General features: G+C 45.4%; 1 protein-coding gene across 2 annotated transcripts in view; it reads right to left on the minus strand.

Annotated features, from left to right (window-relative positions):
* Positions 1-22,289, minus strand: part of STRIP1 (striatin interacting protein 1) — a 788,574-nt gene that overhangs the window by 213,896 nt on the left and 552,389 nt on the right. For both annotated transcript variants that reach the window (XR_005747039.1, XM_040337599.1), the window contains exon 14: positions 9,184-9,258. Coding sequence is in view for 1 of the 2 variants with exons in the window: in XM_040337599.1 (XP_040193533.1) it covers positions 9,184-9,258 (75 nt within the window). In the remaining variant the exon portion in view is untranslated. The remainder of the gene's footprint in view (positions 1-9,183; positions 9,259-22,289) is intronic.

The raw sequence follows: 22,289 nt of genomic DNA on the forward strand, positions 1-22,289 counted from the left end.
GATTTGACAAACAATTATTCAAGCCTATGGTTTAAAGAACAGAACTCCTCCTTTTTCTGTTAGGGCGCACTATACTAGGGCGATAAGTGCTTCATAGGCAGTGCACCACCAAGCTTCGTTGGCTCAGATCTGCAAAGCTGCGACTTGGTCTTAAGTCCACACATTTTCCAAATGTTATCAGATAGATGTGAAAGGACATGAGGATGCCACCTTCGGGAGAAGTGTGCTGCAGGCAGCAGTATAGGGCTTCTTGTCCGTAGTGGCCTGCTTAATCTGTGTCCCCCCCCCCTTCATATTGGGCATTGCTCTGGGACGTCATATTATGTAATGATTTAAGGCTCTGTGTCCCATGGTATACGATAAAGAAAATAGGATTTTTAAAACAGCTTACCTGTAAAATACTTTACTTGGAGTATACCACGGGACACAGAGCCCCCCCCCCCCTTCTTATGGGAACCTTATTGCTTTGCTACAAAACTGAGGTACTTCCCTGATGGGAGGGGTTATATGGAGGGGAACGATCTGATTGGTTGTGCCAGTGTCGAATAACCTCTGGTGACCATACAACCCATTATGTAATGATTTAAGGCTGTGTGTCCCGTGGTGGTACTCTAAGAAAAGGATTTTACAGGTAAGCTGTTTTACAAATCCTATTTTTTACAAAATTAGAACAGATGGTCAGCACATTTATATGGCAGGGGTCAGTACCGGGGGTTGCTAGGTCCACACTTCAGCTCTCCTTGTCTGAGGGTGGTCTTGCTCTTTTTGCTCTTCCTAATGCTTCTATGATACATTAAGCCTTGCCATTTGGACGTATGAGGATCAGACCACACACTCACCTGTATAGCTGACAGTCTGAGGGGGATACGAGTTTGGCACTCGTGGATTTATGCGTGCTGTCCTTTCATTCATGTGAGTGCATTTTCTCAAATCTTTACCTGTTCGAGGTACCCTCACAGTGTCACGCTATATGCATTGCATATATCTTCTCTTTTCCATGACACACATTGGCCACTGAGAGCTGTCTTAAGAGTCAGGAGGAAGTGTTTTATCAGCCCACACATCCAGCTGCAATCAGGATCTCTGTTAGTTGTTTGTATAAGCAGCCGCGAGGTAAGCTGCCAGCACACTCAAAGGTGTCATCACTGAAGATTTCATTTGTGCACAATGCAATTTTGGTGGAGGTGTTTTATCTAGACACTGTTCTGTGGAGGAATTACTGGACTGCTAGATTTGATCCTTATTTATGGACAGAACTTTATCACATGTGTGATTTTTGATAGTTTTGCACTTTTTTCCACTTATTTTATGCCATTATTGGTGTTTGTATATGTAGTAACCATTTTACTATGTATTTTCACTGTTAAATCTTTACAGGATTATAGGTGTTTTTTCACTTTCATCTGTATTGTTCATTGTAGTATCATCAGATACCTTTTTTTTCTCTCTCACTGTTTAAGTTCACCCACGATCCCTTAACTTTGCATTCCCTTTTCACTTCCACCTTCCCATTCCCTCCCCCCACAGCGCAGCTACCATACTTCACATTATTATCACTTTTTCTGTTGGAGTCAGATCCACGGGTGCTGCAGCACCCCCCAGTTCATCAGACAGCGCCGGAGTTCTCCATTTCTAAAATATTCCTTCTGTTAAAAAAAAAAAAATGAAGCTGACCTTGAGTACGATCAAGAGTCAGATTCTCAGGCCTTATCAGTCTTATTTTAAAGGCCCCTTCTTTCGCATTCTTTGATCCAGGCCTTTATACAAGGGGTAACACATTTCCGTCAGGACACCCTTGTGCCCATGGGATTTGAATCTAGTTTTGTCGGTTTTACAAAGACAGGCCTTTGAGCGGATGCCTAATATTCCCTTAGGCAGGGCGTGGCCAGGCAGCGGATGTAGCTGGACGTATCTGAAGTGAGCTCCGCCGAAAATCCTTTCAAAACTCCTGCGGAAGACACCTCTGATTGCCCTAAAGCCCACCGGAGGATCCCTTACCACTCGGGGAACACATACATACCTGTCCCGGCGAAATTGTCCCACGATGTCGTCCAGTAAATGCCAGCTGGTGAACAAGCCCGCAGAACTCATGGTCCAAAATGGCGCGTATGCAGGCCGCACTGCAAAAGAGAAACACCGTGAGGCGGCCGAAAAGCTGTTCTCTAAGCCCCTGCTGAAGGAGCCTGTAGCATCCTCCAGTACTCCGGAGGACTCGCCAGGTGGAGGGTCCAAAGCGGACGATACAGTACCCCTGGAAGATTCGGTGCAGGCCGGCCTAGTATGGGACACAGTGAGTACTCCAAACCCTGCCTCAGCTAGGCCCCGAGAGCCCTACTATAGAGGGGGAACCCACGCTGCGAGACATTTACTGCAGTAACATCATGCAATGTATCCATAGCAGTACTGACCACGGAAGTAAAAGGGATGAAGTATGAAATTTCATTCCTCAGACAAGATGCCCAAAAAATAAGGGAAAGGACCTCCGCTCTGGAGGAAAGGGTGAGCACCATTGAGGATGACATGGGGCCTATGCAGAGGGACCTTACCTATAACAATCATTTAATAGACCAACACTCATCTCGGTTGGAGGAATTAGAGAACAGGATGAGGAGAAATAACGTGAGGGCTATAGGCCTGCCTGAAAAAATGGAAGGGAAAAATCCTGTGGAGTTCATCGAGAAATGGCTGATTGCTGCATTCGGGCGGGAGGCATTTTCTCCTATGTTTTCTGTTGAACGGGCACACAGGGTGCCATCTAGACCCCCACAGCCGGGAGCACCACCAAGACCATTCTTGTTTAAATTCTTACATTACCGGGATAGAGATGCCACACTCTACAATGCCAGAATTAACCCGACTGCCCTAAAGATTGACAATGCCAAAGTCTCTCTATTCCCGGACTTTTCTGCTGAACTTCAGAAGAAAAGGGGCAAGTTTCTGGATGTGAAGCGTCGCTTGAGAGACTTAGACCTGAAATACGCCATGTTGTACCCGGCCCGCTTGCGGGTGGAGGTATTCGGATCAGTGCAATTTTTTGATTCCCCTGCCACTGCTGCACAGTGGCTAGATCGTGAAGAACAGTCAATCAGAGAGGCTAGGGGCAGACGACCGGCGGATTGAGGAGGCTCAGGCCTCTGCTACGGTGTATCGCTTTTACCTCTTCCAAGATGTCAGCTGTAAGGCGGTTACTGTTCACTTTGGTTACTAAGGCCCAGAGTTTTTTTGCTGTTGAGAAGCTTTAAGACACTGTGGTGCGCTTCCACTGTTGCCCCCGAGAGGGTTGTTTCTTGCCCTGACCAACTCCGTGACCGATTTTCACTAGCCACGTTGGCTGATTTGCATTTGTCACTAGTGAGTGAAGATTTCACCATGTCCTGCTCCCTGGAAGTCGTTTCATGCACTTTACTTTTTTTCCTGCTCTTCCTGGCCTATTTTCCACATAATCATGATACCGGGAGCCTACCCCGTGCCAGCTACTTGTCCCAATATTATGATCGGTTGAATGTCTCTACTATGTCTCTTATTGTCTGGGTGGTCAATAACTTTGCCCTAGATAACTTTTACTTATGCTCGATGCGAATGTATTATCCTGCTACTACTAAGGCCCCAACACCATGTCTAATATAACTAGATGCCTTTCTTGGAATGTCCGAGGTTTAAATGACCCTGTTAAACGCCTGGAGGTGCTGCGCACCATCAAGAGACTTGGTGCTGAGGTGATCTGGCTGCAGGAGACTCATTTCCCTCCGGGTTCCACTCCAAAGCTGGCGGCTAGGCAGTTTTGCCACCAATACCATTCCACCCACACGGTTTACTCGAGGGGAGTGAGTGTCCTGATCCCTTCGAGGCACCCAATATACATATATGGATGCTAAGATAGATCCTGAGGGTAGATACGTCTTTTTATACTGCTCTCTTTACGGGGTGAAATGTGTGTTGGCGGGAGTGTATATTCCTCCTCCGTTTTCTTCTACTGTACTAAAACTATTGGCTGAATTTATGTCTGGTCTTCCTGGTATTCCAGTCCTGGTCCTAGGGGACTTTAATAACCTGTTGGAATATGAGAAGGACAAACTGAAGTTTAACACGGGGAGTGGGGGGCTAGATAAGAGGGGTCCCACAGCTTTTGCTCGTTTGGTAGAGGAATTGGGTTTAACTGATGTCTGGAGAATGCATAACCCTGATGCTAAAGTTTATTCCTGTAAGTCAGCTTCGGTGGGGGGATTGTCAAGGATCGATATGGGTCTTGGTAATGGTCCCTTGCTACCTCTGGTGAGGGAATCTGAATATCACCCGAGACACACCTCCGACCACTCTCCGTTTACGGTAGATCTAGCTCTGGGGGAAAGGAGGGGCAGAAGTCTTTGGAAGCTCAACCCGTTTTGGCGGTCTCTCATTCCGGAGTCAGACCCGATCCCAATGCTCCTTACGGAATTCTTTAAAGATAATATAGGTACGGCAGAACTCCAGGTTGTATGGGATGCGGCTAAAGCCTATATGCGGGGCCAATTTATCAGAATTATCAATCATATTAAAACTAACACCAAGGAATGGGAGACACAAGTATTGGAGGAAGCGAGCCGCTCTGAGGCAGACTATGTGGCAGACCCCTCTAATGATAACACAAAAAGGAGATGGATGGCCTCCCAGGCCATGCTCAAAGATCTCTCGTTTCAATTGGCTGAAAATAAGAGGTTCTTTCTGCAACAAAAGCATTTTGAAGAGGGAGAAAACAGGTCACATGCTGGCGATCCTGGCTAGATCACAACCTCCTTCCCATATTGCGGCAGTTGCAAATGCAGGGGGGGAGTTGTGTCACTCCACACAATCCATTATAGGCTGCTTTAAGGATTTTTTCCAAGACGTTTATTCGTCAAAGGTCAGTCCCACTAACGAGCAATTACACTAATTTCTAGACAAATACCAGCTGCCGAAACTTCCCAAATCAGAGGTAACCCTGCTTAATGCTCCCCTTACCAGTGAGGAACTTCTGGAGGCACTGGCGCAGGCACATAATGGGCGAGCGCCAGGGGCTGACGGCCTTCCTTCCGAGGTTTATAGCAGATATTCAGAACAGATCATCCCCGTTCTATTAAACATTTATAATATGGCCTTCGAGACCGGAGTGCTACCCCCATCCATGAATGAGGCCCTGATAGTGGTCCTGTTGAAGCCTGGGAAGGACCCTCTCTCCCCCGACTCCTACAGGCCTATCTCTCTCAACATTTGACGTTAAGCTACTGGCCAGAGTCTTGGCCACTAGATTCTCTAAGTGTATTCACCATGTAGTACATAGGGATCAGTCCGGCTTCATTCCTACGAGGTCCACAGCACAAAACTTGCGTAGGCTGTTGCTAAATATGCAGGTTCCGGTGGACAATCCAGGCAATAGGGTTATATTCTCCCTCAATACGGCCAAGGCATTCGATAGTGTTGAATGGCCTTATCTCTGGGAGATACTGTATAGATTTGGGGTTGGACCATCTTTCCTGAAATGGGTTCAGTTGTTATATAGCTCCCCGACAGAAAGAATGAGAATTAACGGTGAGGTCTCCGACTCATTTCGAGGCACACGGCAGGGGTGCACTTTGTTGCCCCTGCTGTTTGCCCTAGCACCCCTGGCGATACACATGAGCGCCTCGCCTGACATTACAGGCTTTCTCAGGGGTGCCGGGTGTGATGTCATCTCTCTATTTGCAGATGACACGCTATTGTATCTAGGAGACACCCAGGAGGTCTCTGAGGAGTGCGATGACTTTGATCGCGGACTTCGGTGATTTATCAGGCTTCAGCATCAACTGGAACAAGTCGGTGCTCATGCCCTTGGACCCCTTGACAGACCAACTGCCTGACTGTGCCAAGGATATAGTGGTAGTGAACAAATTTAAGTACTTGGGAATACAGGTTACGCCTGACCCTGCTCAGTATCTCTCTCTGAATTTGGCACCACTGTTGCATAAAGTTCAGACAGAAATGTGCATCCTGGAAAAAACTTCCCCCATCAGTTACAGGCAAAGCGAATCTTATAAAAATGGTGTGGGCCCCCCAGCTCCTGTATGTTTTTCATAATACCCCAATTTGGATCCCACATAGATGGTTTGCGCAGATTGATGCCCAGTTTAGGGATTTGATTTGGGGCGGTAAGATAGCACGCATAAAACTTACTACATTACAATTAGCTAAGGACCAAGGCGGCTTAGCTGTCCCACACGCCCACTACTACTTTATAGCCTCACAAATTCAACACCTGGGAAACTGGGGGGAGGTGAATTTGGGGGACCCAGTAAGAACCCCATTACTCCCAACAGGATCAGTGCTCCCGGTGGTATCGCACTTGGAGGCAGGGTTCACACACCTAGACCAGACTCTACCTACTGTGGTCCTACTAAACACACTATGGAAGTATATTCGGTCCAGTCTTGGTCCCTTCACCCCCATTTGGAAAAACTACTATAGGGAACTTCTTAAACTAGAGGGCTTCAGACCTTGGGCTAATGCGGGAATTCACTACATTGCACAACTGTTTGTCGGCCCAATCCTCAAGTCCTTCATAGATCTGCAGGATGAGTTTGAGCTGGACAGGACTCAGTTCTATAAGTATCTACAACTAAGACATGCAGTTCAGAAGGAAGACAGGCTGTCCCCTATTTCGCTGGTGAGACACCCCCTCCACAACTTTGTGTTATTTAACAAAGACAAAAAGGGCATGATCTCACAAGTCTATTCTAGACGGATTAGTGTTACCCACGATGCGTCCACACTGCCATGTAGGAAGGGGTGGGTAACTGATCTAGGCCCCATTGATGGGGATACATGGGAGCTGTGTTTAACTTCTGCCCCACTGGTATCCGTATCGGCACAACATAGGCTTTCTCATTTGTTCCTCCTTCACAGAGTTTACAGAACCCCCACTCGCCTACATAAATGGGGTATGAGAGACTCCCCAATATGCCCCAAATGCAATGTACAGGAGGGTGACTTACTACACATGATGTGGAAATGTCCTTTTTAGATACTGGCATTATGTTATTAATACTATATCACAAGCGTATGGCTTTCCGTTGCCTCATGACCCAGTGATATGCCTACTAGGTGCCCTAGAGGTGCCGTCACTTTCTCCTAACGGCCATACGGCTTATGTACCCCGAAAAACCATCGCCAGATATTGGATTACCCCCAGAGTACCAACAGGGGGACAGTAGGTGAAGATGGTAAATAGTTTATTAATAAGGGAAAAAATCACATACCAACATAGGAATGCTCTTAAAAAAATATATTCCCTGTGGCAGCCCTGGCTAGATGTACCGGGGCTGGGACCAACCCAATTGATCATGGATAGGCTGCTACAGGGATAAGGGGCTACTGGATGGGTTGATATGGGCCAAATGGTCTTAGGGTGGACGTTGGCTCTATTTGATTACGACCTTTATAGCAGGATGTGGTGATGCAGGGTTATATGCAGGTTGTGTTTCTTGTGTTTATATACTAGTTGCAAATACAATATACTGTCATTTATTATGGATGTGCAGGATGCAAAGTTATTGGGTGGAGGGCCAAGTATATTCCTGGATAGCTGGGTTGCCTGCAGTGTTGACAGTGGTATGGGTGTAACTTTAGGCAATCCTCGGTTCATCTTGGATTTAATCCGGGGGTATGTACAGTTTACCCATGATTATTGTGGTTTCGTCAATTTTCATTTTATGACGTTAAGTATTTTTAATGGCTCGCAATACCCCTGACTGTATTCCTACTATATTTGTATGCATCCCAAAGTATTGTATGACTATTTTGCTTCAATAAACCTTTTTCTTGATTTAAAAAAAAAAAATATTCCCTTAGGCAAGGAAATTGGTGTTCTTAGTTGCGGTAAGCTCCGCAAGAAGGGTATCAAAATAGGCAGCTTTTTCTTGTAAAGAGCCATACTTAGATATTCATAAGGACAATGGGGTGTTGCGTCCTCACCCAACCTTTCTGCCTAAGGTAGATTTTCATCTGAATCAAGATGTTGCCCTGCCTTCCTTTTTTCAGAACCTCGTTCTGCATAAGAAAAATTGTTACACTCTTTTGATGTAGTGAGAGCAGTTAAGGCCTATCTGAAAGCGACAGCTCAGACACGGAAAACTTATGTTTTGTTTGTGCTGCCAGATGGTCCCAGGAAAGGGCAGCCAGTGTCAAATTCAACTATTTCACAATGAATTCAGGCTTATGGTTCGAAAAAAAGGGTTCCGCCTTTTCAAGTTGGAGTGCACTCTACCAGGGCAGTCAGTGCTTCATGGGCTGTGCCTCTATGACTCAGATTTGCAAGGCCGCAACTTGGTCGTCAGTGCATTCATTCACTAATTTTTATCAAGTGGATGTAAGATGGCAAGAGGATGCTGCTTTTGGGCACAGTGTACTGCAGGCAGCAGTATAGGTTTTCACGTATGATGGCGGCCTGCTTTGATTTGTGTCTCCCTCCCCTCAGAAGGAATTGCTCTGGGACATCCCACATAGTAATTACTATGGTTGCTCTGTGTCCTGTGATGTACGATAAAGAAAATAGGATTTTTTAACAGTTTACCTGTAAGAACTGAGGTACTCCCTGTACACTCCTTAAGACCAAATTGTATCCTACCTACATTGGGATCACCATAGAGATGTTTGGATATCACAATATAATTTCCTCTTAAGCGTCTCTTTTCCAGGGAGATATGACAATATAATTTCCTCTTAAACGTCTCTTTTCCAGGGAGAATACGTTTAGTGCTTGTAGTCGTTCCTCGTAATTGAGGTATTCCAGTCCTCTTATTCATTTTGTTGCCCTTCTCTGGACTCCCTCCAGCACATCCTTAAATATCTCCCTTTTCCTATGCTTCTGCTTTTACTAAAACCAGTAATAATAGAATGTAGAGGCAATTATTAGGATAATAAAGGATATAGAGCCTTACACAACCGACCCTTTGAGAGCAACCATAATGCTGATGCGCCCCTGATAAACTTGATGTTAAAGCCCCTGACTTAAGAGACCGGTGTAGGAGCAGGGAGAGTATAAAGTCTGACTCATACTTTGTGTTCATAAAGTTCCTACATACAAAGTTGTGCTTTTATTTTTTCTAAACATTGTTAATAGTCACTCTGATCTTACACCCCATGTACTGTGGAATTTATAACTGAAAAATCACCAACAGGACAAGTTTTGCTTACCATATACTGAGGCAGGCTAGGGAGCAGTCCCTGATATAAGATCTCTACAGGCATTTGTTCAACATCTTCTTCACCCTAAAATCAAAGTGAAAAAAAAAAATGTTTTTCACAGCACATCAAAGCCTATTTTTCATATGTGTGTATATTGCAACTTACCAGTATGCAGGTGTGAAGGAAGCATTTGTTTTCTTTTTCAGGCTTGCTTTCCTTCATTTGAACCTTATGGTGCTACTAGCAACACACCTCAGGTAACACCACACACTCACTGTACTGTATCCATGGAGGATCAGCACTGTCACTCAAGGACAAGTGTTTAGAACTAGGGAACATGTCCCCCTTTGCTCTTAATAACATAGGGGGATGTGTTAATCAACAAAGAGAATTGGCAACAATGTTAACTGACAAAAAATGGATAGTGCACTGTCTCTTTAAATCATTACTGAGAGGTGTTGTAATTTTTAGTAATCTCTAAAGCAACAAAGGGATGATTCTGAATGGCCTTTTTTGCACTTCATATGGAGATGGTGGACAGGTGGATTAAGGTTGTACAATCAATTCTGGCTGCTGGGCTCTGAGGAAGAGGTCTCTGTCACCTCGAAACGCGTCAGCCAGCAGCAACGCACCTCGCCACCCCCCCTACATTCTGGAGTGTGGTTTGAGGGGTATTTCAATTATCGTTTGACAAGCCTTTTATCATTCTTTGTTTGTGAGTAGTTTTCATTATTTTGTTATTCCATTAAAATTTGTCAAACGGTAGTACACGAGGCTGGTGCGCCTTTCTTTCTCCCTTTTTGTCTACAATCAATTCTGGTCCTAAGAGCACTTTATTTGTTAATCATTGCACTTAACACTTTAATGTGAATTATTATATTTACTTATGGTTCTCTCAATATTTGTCGAATTATGAAGTAAAGCACATCCTTATTTTAGAATGACAATTTTAAGAGACAGTGCACCATTTTTTGTCTGTTTGTTCACATATCTTGTATTCAGGTACTGGATAGTGCAAGTCGGAGTCTAAGAATAGGACACTGAGCATTGTTTGGGGTGTTTGAAGAACAATCCTAACTGACAACAATCAGCAGATGCAAAGAACACAAAAAACTATTAGCTCACACAATTTCTAGAAGGATTGAGAGGCATTTTTTCACATAACAAAACAAATTCAATAATTAATTTAACAGGCGAAAAGCAGAGCAAAACATTGAAATTCATTGTTGGGGTTTACAAATACTTTTAACCTCCCTGGTGGTAGGATTCTTTCAGATTATAGGTGCTGAAAGCGGTACCATTATTTTGCATGGAAATTTGGCGTTTTATATTGTAGGCCTGTAATTCTTAGGAATAACTCACTTAAATCTGTACAAACAAGAGTTTAGTAGACATCCCGGGTATGATAAAAGTATGAAAAACAAAATCATAAATTATAATATAATAAATAACAATAATTATAATAATAATGTAATTATAATAACAATTATTCAATAATGTAATCAAATCAAAAACACTGAAATGTGCTCAGTTGCAGAATTGTCACTGTCATTACTTTTATTGTTTGATGACAAATTTCCCCACAAATAGCTATTGCTCAATTCTGCAAGCGATTCTAATTTATTATTGCTGTTTTCTAGCTTGTCCAAAACCACTTTTGATGTAAAGGGACACTTTATGGTTGCTATGGACAATCTCCAGTTTCCAGGCAGAAAGAACAGTTTTTATTATATAAAAGTGCCTGTAGGACACTGGGCAGAACACTAGGGACAAAGGGATGTGTATTTCATACAGTACTGTAATCTATAAGATTACTGTATGTATTGTGTGTATTTAGTTTTTTGAATTTGGCACCGATCTCCACCCCCGTGCGTTGCAGCCTCGCAGGGAATGGAGCTCGGCGGCACACGGGCACTGTGAATCGAGAGAGGAGGACACAGCTTGATCACACAGCTGGGATGCATCGCAGGATCCAGGGACAAGGTAAGTAACCTCTGCCTGTGGATACTGCGAGTGATCCCGAGTCTGGCCTGGGGTTACTGCTTTTGGTGCTTAAATTCCACCCCGAGCCAGACTTGGGATTACCGCTCAGGGGGTTAACACCTCAATACCACATAATTGTAAAAATTTAGGGAGAGGTCCACCATCTCCAGGCAGTCAGTGGCTCTGTACCTTGTGATTGCTGTGAACCAATCACAGCCATTACAAGTTTAATCACTGCTAGTGTTTACAAACATTAAGATGGCTTACAATGGAGGAAGGAGAGAGCTAAATGTTTGTAAAGCTAGCAGGACGGAAGACTGCAGCAAATCAAAGATGAAGGTGGAGGAATTTAAAATGCCACTGATCACTAGGGCTGCGCATCTTCACCGGTCTCACGATTCGATTGCGATTATAAAGTCCACGATTCAATTTGATTCGGCGATGCATCACGATTGCAGTGCAAGTGCGCATGGCTCTCCCCCCAAAATACTAAAGGAGATGATCAGAGACTGCGGACATGCTACAGGAGATGATCAGAGACTGCAGACATAGTACAGGAGATGATCAGAGATTGCAGACATAGTACAGGAGATGATCAGAGATTGCAGACATAGTACAGGAGATGGATCAGAGACTGCAGACATGCTACAGGAGATGATCAGAGACTGCAGACATAGTACAGGAGATGATCAGAGATTGCAGACATAGTACAGGAGATGGATCAGAGACTGCAGACATAGTACAGGAGATGATCAGAGACTGCAGACATAGTACAGGAGATGATCAGAGACTGCAGACATAGTACAGGAGATGATCAGAGACTGCAGACATAGTACAGGAGATGATCAGAGACTGCAGACATAGTACAGGAGATGATCAGAGACTGCGGACATAGTACAGGAGATGATCAGAGACTGCGGACATAGTACAGGCGATGATCAGAGACTGTGGACATAGTACAGGAGATGATCAGAGACTGTGGACATAGTACAGGAGATGATCAGAGACTGTGGACATAGTACAGGAGATGATCAGAGACTGTGGACATAGTACAGGAGATGATCAGAGACTGTGGACATAGTACAGGAGATGATCAGAGACTGTGGACATAGTACAGGAGATGATCAGAGACTGTGGACATAGTACAGGAGATGATCAGAGACTGTGGACATAGTACAGGAGATGGTCTATATTTATCCTCCATACAGCCCAGTCCCTGCGGTGACAATGACTTATCACAGGTGACACATCAGATTCCACTACATGCCCGTACCCCCCCTGTGTCTCCGGATAACAGCACCCCCTCCTCCTCTGTACTTACATGCTGTTCTGTGCACAGAGGATGATTGGAGGGAACAATGAGGAAAATACATGATTTGCCTGATTTTCTTATAGTGTGCACCCCACTTTAGGCTGGATTGTCACCATTCAATGCATGTTTTTATGCATTTTATTGTGGATTTTTAAAATATACTAATGTGCATTTTCAGTGTGTTTTTATGTACTGACATTGTCATCAATACGCCCTTTAAAAATGCACAGATGACAATGAACCCTCAATAAAAATATCAGAACAGCGAGGACTTGGACTTTTAAATACACTGAGGAAATGTGTCAATTGTAATAGAAAATATTTATTTTCTATTACAATTGACACATTTCCTCAGTGTATTTAAAAGTCCAAGTCCTCGCTGTACTGATATTTTTTATTGAGGGTTCATTGTCATCTGTGCATTTTTAAAGGGTGTAAATAGGGTGAAACTCCCCTTTAAAAAGTGCACAGGAATACACACACGGCTGCTGGGGGGTCAGGACTCAGGGATTAGAATCCACAACTGACAGCCCTGTGAGTTTCACTGCACTGCCTGCTGAAATTTATCTGACTCTTTGCACATTCCAGCACACTAGGAGTTAACACAGTGGAATGTGCAAAGCACAGAGAAATGCCGGCACAGGCAGAACACGTGTAGGAGTCAGACTGCTGATAAAATACCTGTGATAATAAATGCAGTTATAATCCATTAAGTGGCCACTGCTGTAATGTGCTTTTTAAAACATATGCAGAATCATACCTCATGTCTCCGTGTGTGTATATTACTGTATATTCTATTCCCCTCATGTGACTCCATGCTCGGGCCTGCCTCTCATCTCTCCTGATGTCCGTTCTCAGCCCGGCCCATCGTCTTTAGCTAAAGCAGTGTTTCTCAATTCCAGTCCTCAGGCCCCCCCAACAGGTCAGGTTTTCAGGATTTCCATTATTTTGCACAGGTGATTTGATCAGTTTCACTGCCTTAGAAATCACCACAGCCTTTTCATCTGAGGGAAATCCTGAAAACCTGACCTGTTGGGGGGGGCCTGGGGACTGGAATTGAGAAACACTGAGCTAAAGTAACAGATCACAAGAGAGGCGGGCGGGGCTGACATCAGAAGAGACTGAGAAGAGGGATGTGAGAGGACAGAGGAAGAGAGGCGGACCGGACCATGGAGTCACATGATCGCAAGTACATTTACTACACACGGAGCTATGAGGTATGAATCTGCATATATTTAAAAAAAGCACACACAGCGGTGGCCACTTAATGGATTATAACGCGCATTTATTACAAAAAAACTTTTTAAAAGACCTGCTCGGAGCGATCTCCCGGGAGGGGCGGGGCAAGTCGGGATGACGTCACCCAACATCGATTATTGGGGTCACATGCATGGGCGTCCGCTGAAATTTTTCCAGGGGGGGGGCATCATTTTACGGTCACCTATGCTCCGCTTCTTTGACAATGTCATGAAGGGGAGGGGCTTAGTCATTATCCCATAAAGCGCAGGCATGTGCCCATGATATGCAGCCTTATCAAATGTACAGTACAGAGGGTGTACAGTATATGCATATAGAAGGGGTTGATGGTATTGGTATATAGAGGAAGGAAGGTGGGTATATACAGCTCTATATACAGGACACATGATGTATATCTGCAGTCAGTGATGGAGGAATACAGGAAGGAAGATGGGTGTATATAGCTGTATACAGGACAGGACAGATGATATGATATTTCCTATATCTGGCACCCCCCTTCACCATACCTCCCAACCGTCCCGGATTCCGCGGGAATTTCACACGATTTGAAGTCGGTCCCGCGATCAGGGCTAAATTCCCGCAGCCCAGTGCCAGAACAAGTGAGTTCCGACACTGGGCTCCATTCAGTGGGAGTATCCTCAATGCAGCCAGTAAGGATTTCTGCCAGCAGGATGTGTCAGCTCCTCTCTCCCCCTTGAAAAATTCTCCTTCCCCTCAAACTTCTCTACAGACACTAGTTGCCAGGACCGCCGGCGTCCTGGCAACCAATCACGTGATTTGAAGGCGCGCACTGTGAGGAAACTACCTCTGTTTAGAGCGGCTCTCTCCCAGCTCCGCCCCCCGACTCCTAGCTCCCAGCTGCAAAGGTAAGAGCGGGCTGAGACAAAAGCTATAGAATAGACAGGTTCTGTGGAGGGAGAGCAGGAGTGAGAAGGATGTCACCTGGTAGCCAGTCTGGAGCAGGTCGGGCTGTGCTTCCTATAATACCCCCAGTCCCTTCGGCAGCACGAGTGATATTGCAGAGCCCTTCAGAGCTGCCCTGTGAATTCATTCGCTGAGCTCTCTTGCTGGCTGCATTCACTAAAGAAAAAATCCTCCCCTCAGTCTCGGCTCATGTCCCCTCCCCGTGTGTAGCAGAGAATGGCAGCCAGGGGTCTGCACAGAAGATCAGCAGGTCAGTTTACTGTGCTGTATGTGTGTATTGGTTACAACTTTGCAAGTCCCAGCAGTCTGTATATTTGTTTTTTTATACAGGAACTACAAGTCTCAGCAGTCTATGTCTGTCTTATATACAGAAACTACTAGTCGTCCCAGCAGTCTGTGTGTCTTGTATACAGAAACTACTAGTCCCAGCATTCTGTGTGTCTTGTATACAGGAACTACAAGTCCCAGCATGCTGTGTGTCTTGTATACAGGAACTACAATTCTCAGCAGTCTATGTCTGTCTTGTATACAGAAACTAATAGTCCCAGCATTCTGTGTGTCTTGTATACAGGAACTATACGTCCCAGCATTCTGTGTGTCTTGTATACAGGAACTACAAGTCCCAGCATTCTGTGTGTCTTGTATACAGGAACTACTAGTCCCAGCATTCTGTGTGTCTTGTATACAGGAACTACTAGTCCCAGCATTCTGTGTGTCTTGTATACAGGAACTACAAGTCTCAGCAGTCTATGTCTGTCTTGTATTACAGGAACTACTAGTCCCAGCAGTCTGTGTCTTGTATACAGGAACTACTAGTCCCAGCATTCTGTGTCTGTCTTGTATACAGGAACTACAAGTCCCAGCATTCTGTGTGTGTCTTGCATACTGGAACTACAAGTCCCAGCATTCTGTGTGTGTCATGTATACAGAAACTACAAGTCCCAGCAGTCTGTGTCTGTCTTGTATACAGGAACTACAAGTCCCAGCATTCTGTGTGTCTTGTATACAGGAACTACAAGTCCCAGCAGTCTGTGTGTGTGTCTTGTATACAGGAACTAGAAAAGATACAATTTCTGGGGAAATTGTGGGGCGTGGTCTTGCCTCCACCAATACTCCTGACTGGAGACGGTGCCCCTGGAGATGTAAATGTGATCCAACCGTGTGTCGATCCAATTCGGTCCATTGCCCCATCAAAAACTGCTCCATCAAAAACTAGCCCATCAAAACTGCACCATCAAAACTGCACCATCCTATTTGCCCCATCAAAAACTGGCTGCTATGGAGGGTTGCTATGGACTGGTTGCTATGGAGTGGTTGCTATGGAGTGGTTGCTATGGAGTGGTTGCTACGGACTGATTGCTATGGACTGGGTGCTATGGACTGGTTGCTATGGAGGGTTGCTATGGACTGGTTGCTATGGAGGGTTGCTATGGACTGATGGCTATGGACTGGTTGCTATGGACGGGTTGTTATGGACGGTTGGTATGGACTGGTTGCTATGGACGGTTGCTATGGATGGTTGCTATGGATGGTTGCTATGGACTGGTTGCTTTGGACTGGATGCTATGGAATGGTTGCTATGGACGGTTTCTATGGAGTGGATGCTATGGAGGGTTGCTATGGACGGATTGCTATGGACTGTTGCTATGGACTGGTTGCTATGGACGGTTGCTATGGACTGGTTGCTATGGACTGGTTGCTATGGAGTGGTTGGTATGGACAGTTGCTATAGACTGGTTGCAATAGACGGTTGCTATGGACCGGTTGCTATAGACTGGTTGCTATAGACGGTTGCTATGGACCGGTTGCTATGGAGTGGTTGCTATGGAGTGGTTGCTATGGAGTGGTTTCTATGGACTGATGGCTATGGACGGTTGCTATGGACTGGTTGCTATGGAGTGGTTGGTATGGACGGTTGCTCTGGATTGGTTGCTATGGACGGTTGCTATGGACTGGTTGCCCTAGACTGGTTGCTATAGACGGTTGCTATGGAGTGGTTGCTATGGAGTGGTTGCTATGGAGGGTTGCTATGGAGTGGTTGCTATGGAGGGTTGCTATGGACAGGTTGCTATGGACTGGTTGCTATGGACTGGTTGCTATGGAGTGGTTGCTATGGAGGGTTGCTATGGAGGGTTGGTATGGACGGTTGCTATGGACTGGTTGCTATGGACTGGTTGCTATGGATGGTTGCTTTGGACTGGTTGCTATAGACGGTTGCTATGGAGTGGTTGCTATGGAGGGTTGCTATGGACTGGTTGCTATGGACGGTTGCTAGGGACTGGTTGCTAGGGACTGGTTGCTAGGGACTGGTTGCTAGGGACTGGTTGCTATGGACGGTTGCTATGGAGTGGTTGCTATGGAGGGTTGCTATGGAGGGTTGCTATGGAGTGGTTGCTATGGAGGGTTGCTATGGAGTGGTTGCTATGGAGGGTTGCTATGGACAGGTTGCTATGGACTGCTTGCTATGGACTGGTTGCTAGGGACTGGTTGCTAGGGACTGATGGCTATGGATGGGTTGCTATGGACGGTTGCTATGGACTGGTTGCTATGGACTGGTTGCTATGGAGTGGTTACTATGGAGTGGTTGCTATGGAGAGTTGCTATGGAGGGTTGCTATGGAATGGTTGCTATGGACAGTTGCTATGGACAGTTGCTATGGACTGGTTGCTATGGACTGGTTGCTATGGACGGTTGCTTTGGACTGGTTGCTATAGACGGTTGCTATGGACTGGTTGCTAGGGACTGATGGCTATGGATGGGTTGCTATGGACGGTTGCTATGGACTGGTTGCTATGGACTGGTTGCTATGGACTGGTTGCTATGGAGAGTTGCTATGGAGGGTTGCTATGGAGGGTTGCTATGGAATGGTTGCTATGGACAGTTGCTATGGACTGGTTGCTATGGACTGGTTGCTATGGACTGGTTGCTATGGACTGGTTGCTATGGACGGTTGCTTTGGACTGGTTGCTATAGACGGTTGCTATGGAGTGGTTGCTATGGAGGGTTGCTATGGACTGGTTGCTATGGACGGTTGCTATGGACTGGTTGCTAGGGACTGGTTGCTAGGGAGGGTTGCTATGGAGTGGTTGCTAGGGACTGGTTGCTAGGGACTGGTTGCTAGGGACTGGTTGCTAGGGACTGGTTGCTAGGGACTGGTTGCTAGGGACTGGTTGCTAGGGACTGGTTGCTATGGACTGGTTGCTAGGGACTGGTTGCTAGGGACGGTTGCTAGGGACTGGTTGCTATGGACTGGTTGCTATGGACTGGTTGCTATGGACTGGTTGCTATGGAGTGGTTGCTAGGGACTGGTTGCTATGGAGTGGTTGCTAGGGACTGGTTGCTATGGACTGGTTGCTAGGGACTGGTTGCTATGGACGGTTGCTAGGGACTGGTTGCTAGGGACTGGTTGCTATGGAGTGGTTGATATGGACTGGTTGCTATGGACTGGTTGCTATGGACTGGTTGCTATGGACGGTTGCTAGGGACTGGTTGCTAGGGACTGGTTGCTATGGAGTGGTTGCTAGGGACTGGTTGCTATGGACAATTGCTATGGACTGCTTGCTATGGACTGGTTGCTATGGACTGGTTGCTATGCATGGTTGCTATATGCAGAGCATGCAGAAGTTACGCAGAGCCAAAAAAAACTGAGCCATATCACCTCACAGTGTGTGGGAGGAGCTATAGAAAGCCCTCACAGATGTGTGTATATGAAGGATTTTACCTCAGCGTCTCCTAGGAAACCAATGTAAACATATGCAAACACACTCTAGCAGAGGAAAGTTCCCTCAGCCTTGTGTGGGAGGAGCCAACTCACCTCACAGCTGTTTGGGAGGTGTTATTAAACCCCTCAGCGTCTCCTAGGAAACCAATTGTTTGGTTTGCAGGCTCTCTGTAAACACAGCAGAAATTGAGGATTTTTTTTGAATACTTGTCCTTCAAATGAAGGTATTTACCTCACAGAAAACACCTCACAACTACCTCACAACTGTGTGTATGAAGGTATTTACCTCACAGAAAACACCTCACAACTACCTCACAACTGTGTGTATGAAGGTATTTACCTCACAGAAAACACCTCACAACTACCTCACAACTGTGTGTATGAAGGTATTTACCTCACAAAAAACACCTCACAGAAAACACCTCACAACTGCCTCACAACTGTATGTATGAAGGTATTTACCTCACAGAAAACACCTCACAACTGCCTCACAACTGTGTGGGAGGAGCTATAGAATCCCCTTACAGCTGTGCGTGAGGAGTTTTAGTTACCTCAGCGTCTCCTAGGAAACCAATGTAAACATAAGCATGCAGCCTCTAAGCAGAGACTCAGATCCTGGATTTTTCTTAAATACTTGTCCTATTCAAATGATTGTATTTTAAAAACTATAAATCGTACAGCGAAGACCCTTGCTCTAAGCAGAGGAAAGTTCCCTGAGTCATATCACCACAGTGTGTGGGAGGAGCTATAGAAAGCCCTCACAGATGTGTGTATGAAGGTTTTTACCTCAGCGTCTCCTAGGAAACCAATATAAACATATACAAGCAGCTAAGCAGAGGAAAGTTCCCTCAGCCTTGTGTGGGAGGAGCCATCTCACCTCACAGCTGTTTGTGAGCAGTTATAAAACTCCACAGCGTCTCCTAGGAAACCAATTGTTTGGTTTGCAGCCTCTCTGTAAACACAGCAGAAATTGAGGAATGTCTTTTATTACATTGCTTGTTCAAATGGTTGTATTTTAAAAACTATAAATCGTACAGTGAATATCTTTATATTTTACGAATCACAAGACCCAGACCTACATTTTGATGTATAGTATGTCTCTGAAATAATAAAATTGAAGGCACAGTCGCAGTTTACAAATTCCAAAGATGATTTTAGTTTTCTAAACTTTGACCTCCATTGACTTCCATTGAAATAATGGATGGCGTAGGTTGCAAACAAATTATCATATTGTGAAAACAGTTTGATCAATCACTTAGCCGTGAACACGTGTGGAGGCAGCAGGGATAGCTGAACGTTTTGATATAAGATTTGTGTAGGTCGGCTTGAAAATGAGGGTGTGGTCGCAGTTTGCAAATCATGTAATGATTTTTCATTTTTAGAAATCCCACACTCTACCGCTCCCCATTCATTCCTATGGGAAAATTTTGCCGCAAAAATTACAATATTTCGCGAACGATTCGGCGAAATTTTCCACACAGTAATAGCCCACCGATCGGGAACAATCCGCACGATTCGATATATTACTCGTCTATGTAGTGTAAAAACTGTGGGAGGAGTTAGGGGGGCAAATTTGGCTATAAGAATAATAATAATAATAATAATATATATGTGAGATAACAATAAGTGCTCTTGCTATGCAAGACCACTTAACTACAAGTCCCAGCAGTCTGCGTGCATCTGTCTTGCATACAAAAAATACTAGGAATACAGGGGGTATAGGGGGGGTCTGGTGTTTACCCCCTGTACTCCTGGTGAACATCAGACCCCCCTATGCCCCCTGTACTCCTAGTTTAGGGGGGATCTGGTGTTATCTAGGAGTACAGGGGATATAGGGGGGTCTGGTGTTATCTAGGAATATAGAAGGTATGTGTGTTTGTGTGACTCCAGCTTGTGGCACAGCAATCAATGTATATTGTATAGGTACTAGAAGTCCAGGTTTTGTTTTACTGTGCCTCTTTAGCCCCCACCACTGTTTGGTCGCACCCACTTTTTGCTGCGGTGCGCACAGCGTGCTGCAGGTCACTTTCTCCCTAAAATGTCCCTCATTCTCAAGTTCCAAAGTTGGAAGGTATGCTTCACTGATCATACCTGTATGCACTGAGCTGCCCCCCTCATCTGTATATTTGTCAGCCCCCCCCCCAGTACACAATCAGCCTTCTCCCTTTACTTGTACTCACAGCCCCCACTTGTAAGGTCACGGTGGTCTTCCTTCTCCCAAGTCCTGTTTCCACATGTTCCTTTGAAAAAACATTACAGGCAGCAATGCAAACACGAGGGTGCACATACAGGAAGCAGCCAGAGGTGGCAGTAAAGAGCTCTGTAATCTCCGTGACACTGATTTTACAACAGCTGTGGAGCTGACTCACACAAACACAGAGTCGGCACAGCTACAGATGCGAGCATGGCAGACCCTTGCTGATTCCAGGGGGGGTCACTCGCCCCCCCTTAACCCTATGAGCGGACGCCCATGGTCACATGCATCGATGCCACCAGGGCCGGCCTTAGGTGTTCAGGCGCCCTGTGCGAGCTAATCTTGTGGCGCCCCCCCATCTTCACCCCCTCGCCCCCTGGTCACCTAAACATACACAAAGAGAAAATAAATATTTGTAACAAATAATTTCTTTTAATAAACAAACAGACAATTTAAGTGCGTCTCAATGGACCTTTCACACTGAGTCCTGCAAGCAGAATCTTTGGAGCAGCTTTTGGGCACTGAAAAAAAGCTCCAAAAACACCCCTCTCCATTGAAATGAATTAAAAGCGCTGTAAAAACGCCTTACCCTTTCACACTGAGGCACTGCAAAAACGTCCTAAAACGTTAGGGTCTTAGTGGTGCTTTACCAGCACATTGGGAATGCAGATGAGGCTTCGCTTGAATAACGCCTCAATAACGCTCAAATAACAGTTAAGCCTTTAATTGCCCTAGATCAGGGGGTCTAGATGTGGCCCTTTTCTTGCTTTTATCTGGCCCTTGGGGCAATATTTCATCTTCTGACATAAAAAATGGGCCACAATTCCTCCTAATGACACCAACAATGGGCCAAAATTCCTCCTAATGACACCAACAATGGGGCACAATTCCTCCTAATGACAGCAACAATGGGGCACAATTCCTCCTAATGACACCAACAATGGGGCACAATTCCTCCTAATGACACCAACAATGGGGCACAATTCCTCCTAATGACACCAACAATGGGGCACAATTCCTTCTAATGACACCAACAATGGGGCACAATTCCTCCTAATGACACCAACAATGGGGCACAATTCCTCCTAATGACACCAACAATGGGGCACAATTCCTCCTAATGACAGCAACAATGGGGCACAATTCCTCCTAATGACACCAACAATGGGGCAGAATTCCTCCTAATGACACCAACAATGGGGCACAATTCCTTCTAATGACACCAACAATGGGGCACAATTCCTCCTAATGACACCAACAATGGGGCACAATTCCTCCTAATGACACCAACAATGGGGCACAATTCCTCCTAATGACACCAACAATGGGGCACAATTCCTCCTAATGACACCAACAATGGGGCACAATTCCTCCTAATGACACCAACAATGGGGCACAATTCCTCCTAATGACAACAATGGGGCACAATTCCTTCTAATGACACCAACAATGGGGCACACTTTCCTTCTAATAACACCAACAATGGGGCACAATTTCCTTCTAATAACACCAACAATGGGGCACAATTCCTCCTAATGACAGCAACAATGGGGCACAATTCCTCCTAATAACACCAACAAAGGGGCACAATTCCTCCTCTTACTGACACCAAAAAATGTGGCATTGTTTACTCCTGATACCGGAACATTTTTGCTATTTCCAGTGGCCAGAGTCCGGCCCCCTAAAGTCTGAAGGACAGTAAACTGGCCCTTCGTTTAATAATT

The sequence above is a fragment of the Rana temporaria genome, chromosome 2 (genome assembly GCF_905171775.1).
Source record: "Rana temporaria chromosome 2, aRanTem1.1, whole genome shotgun sequence".
NCBI classification, from domain to species: Eukaryota; Metazoa; Chordata; class Amphibia; order Anura; family Ranidae; genus Rana; species Rana temporaria.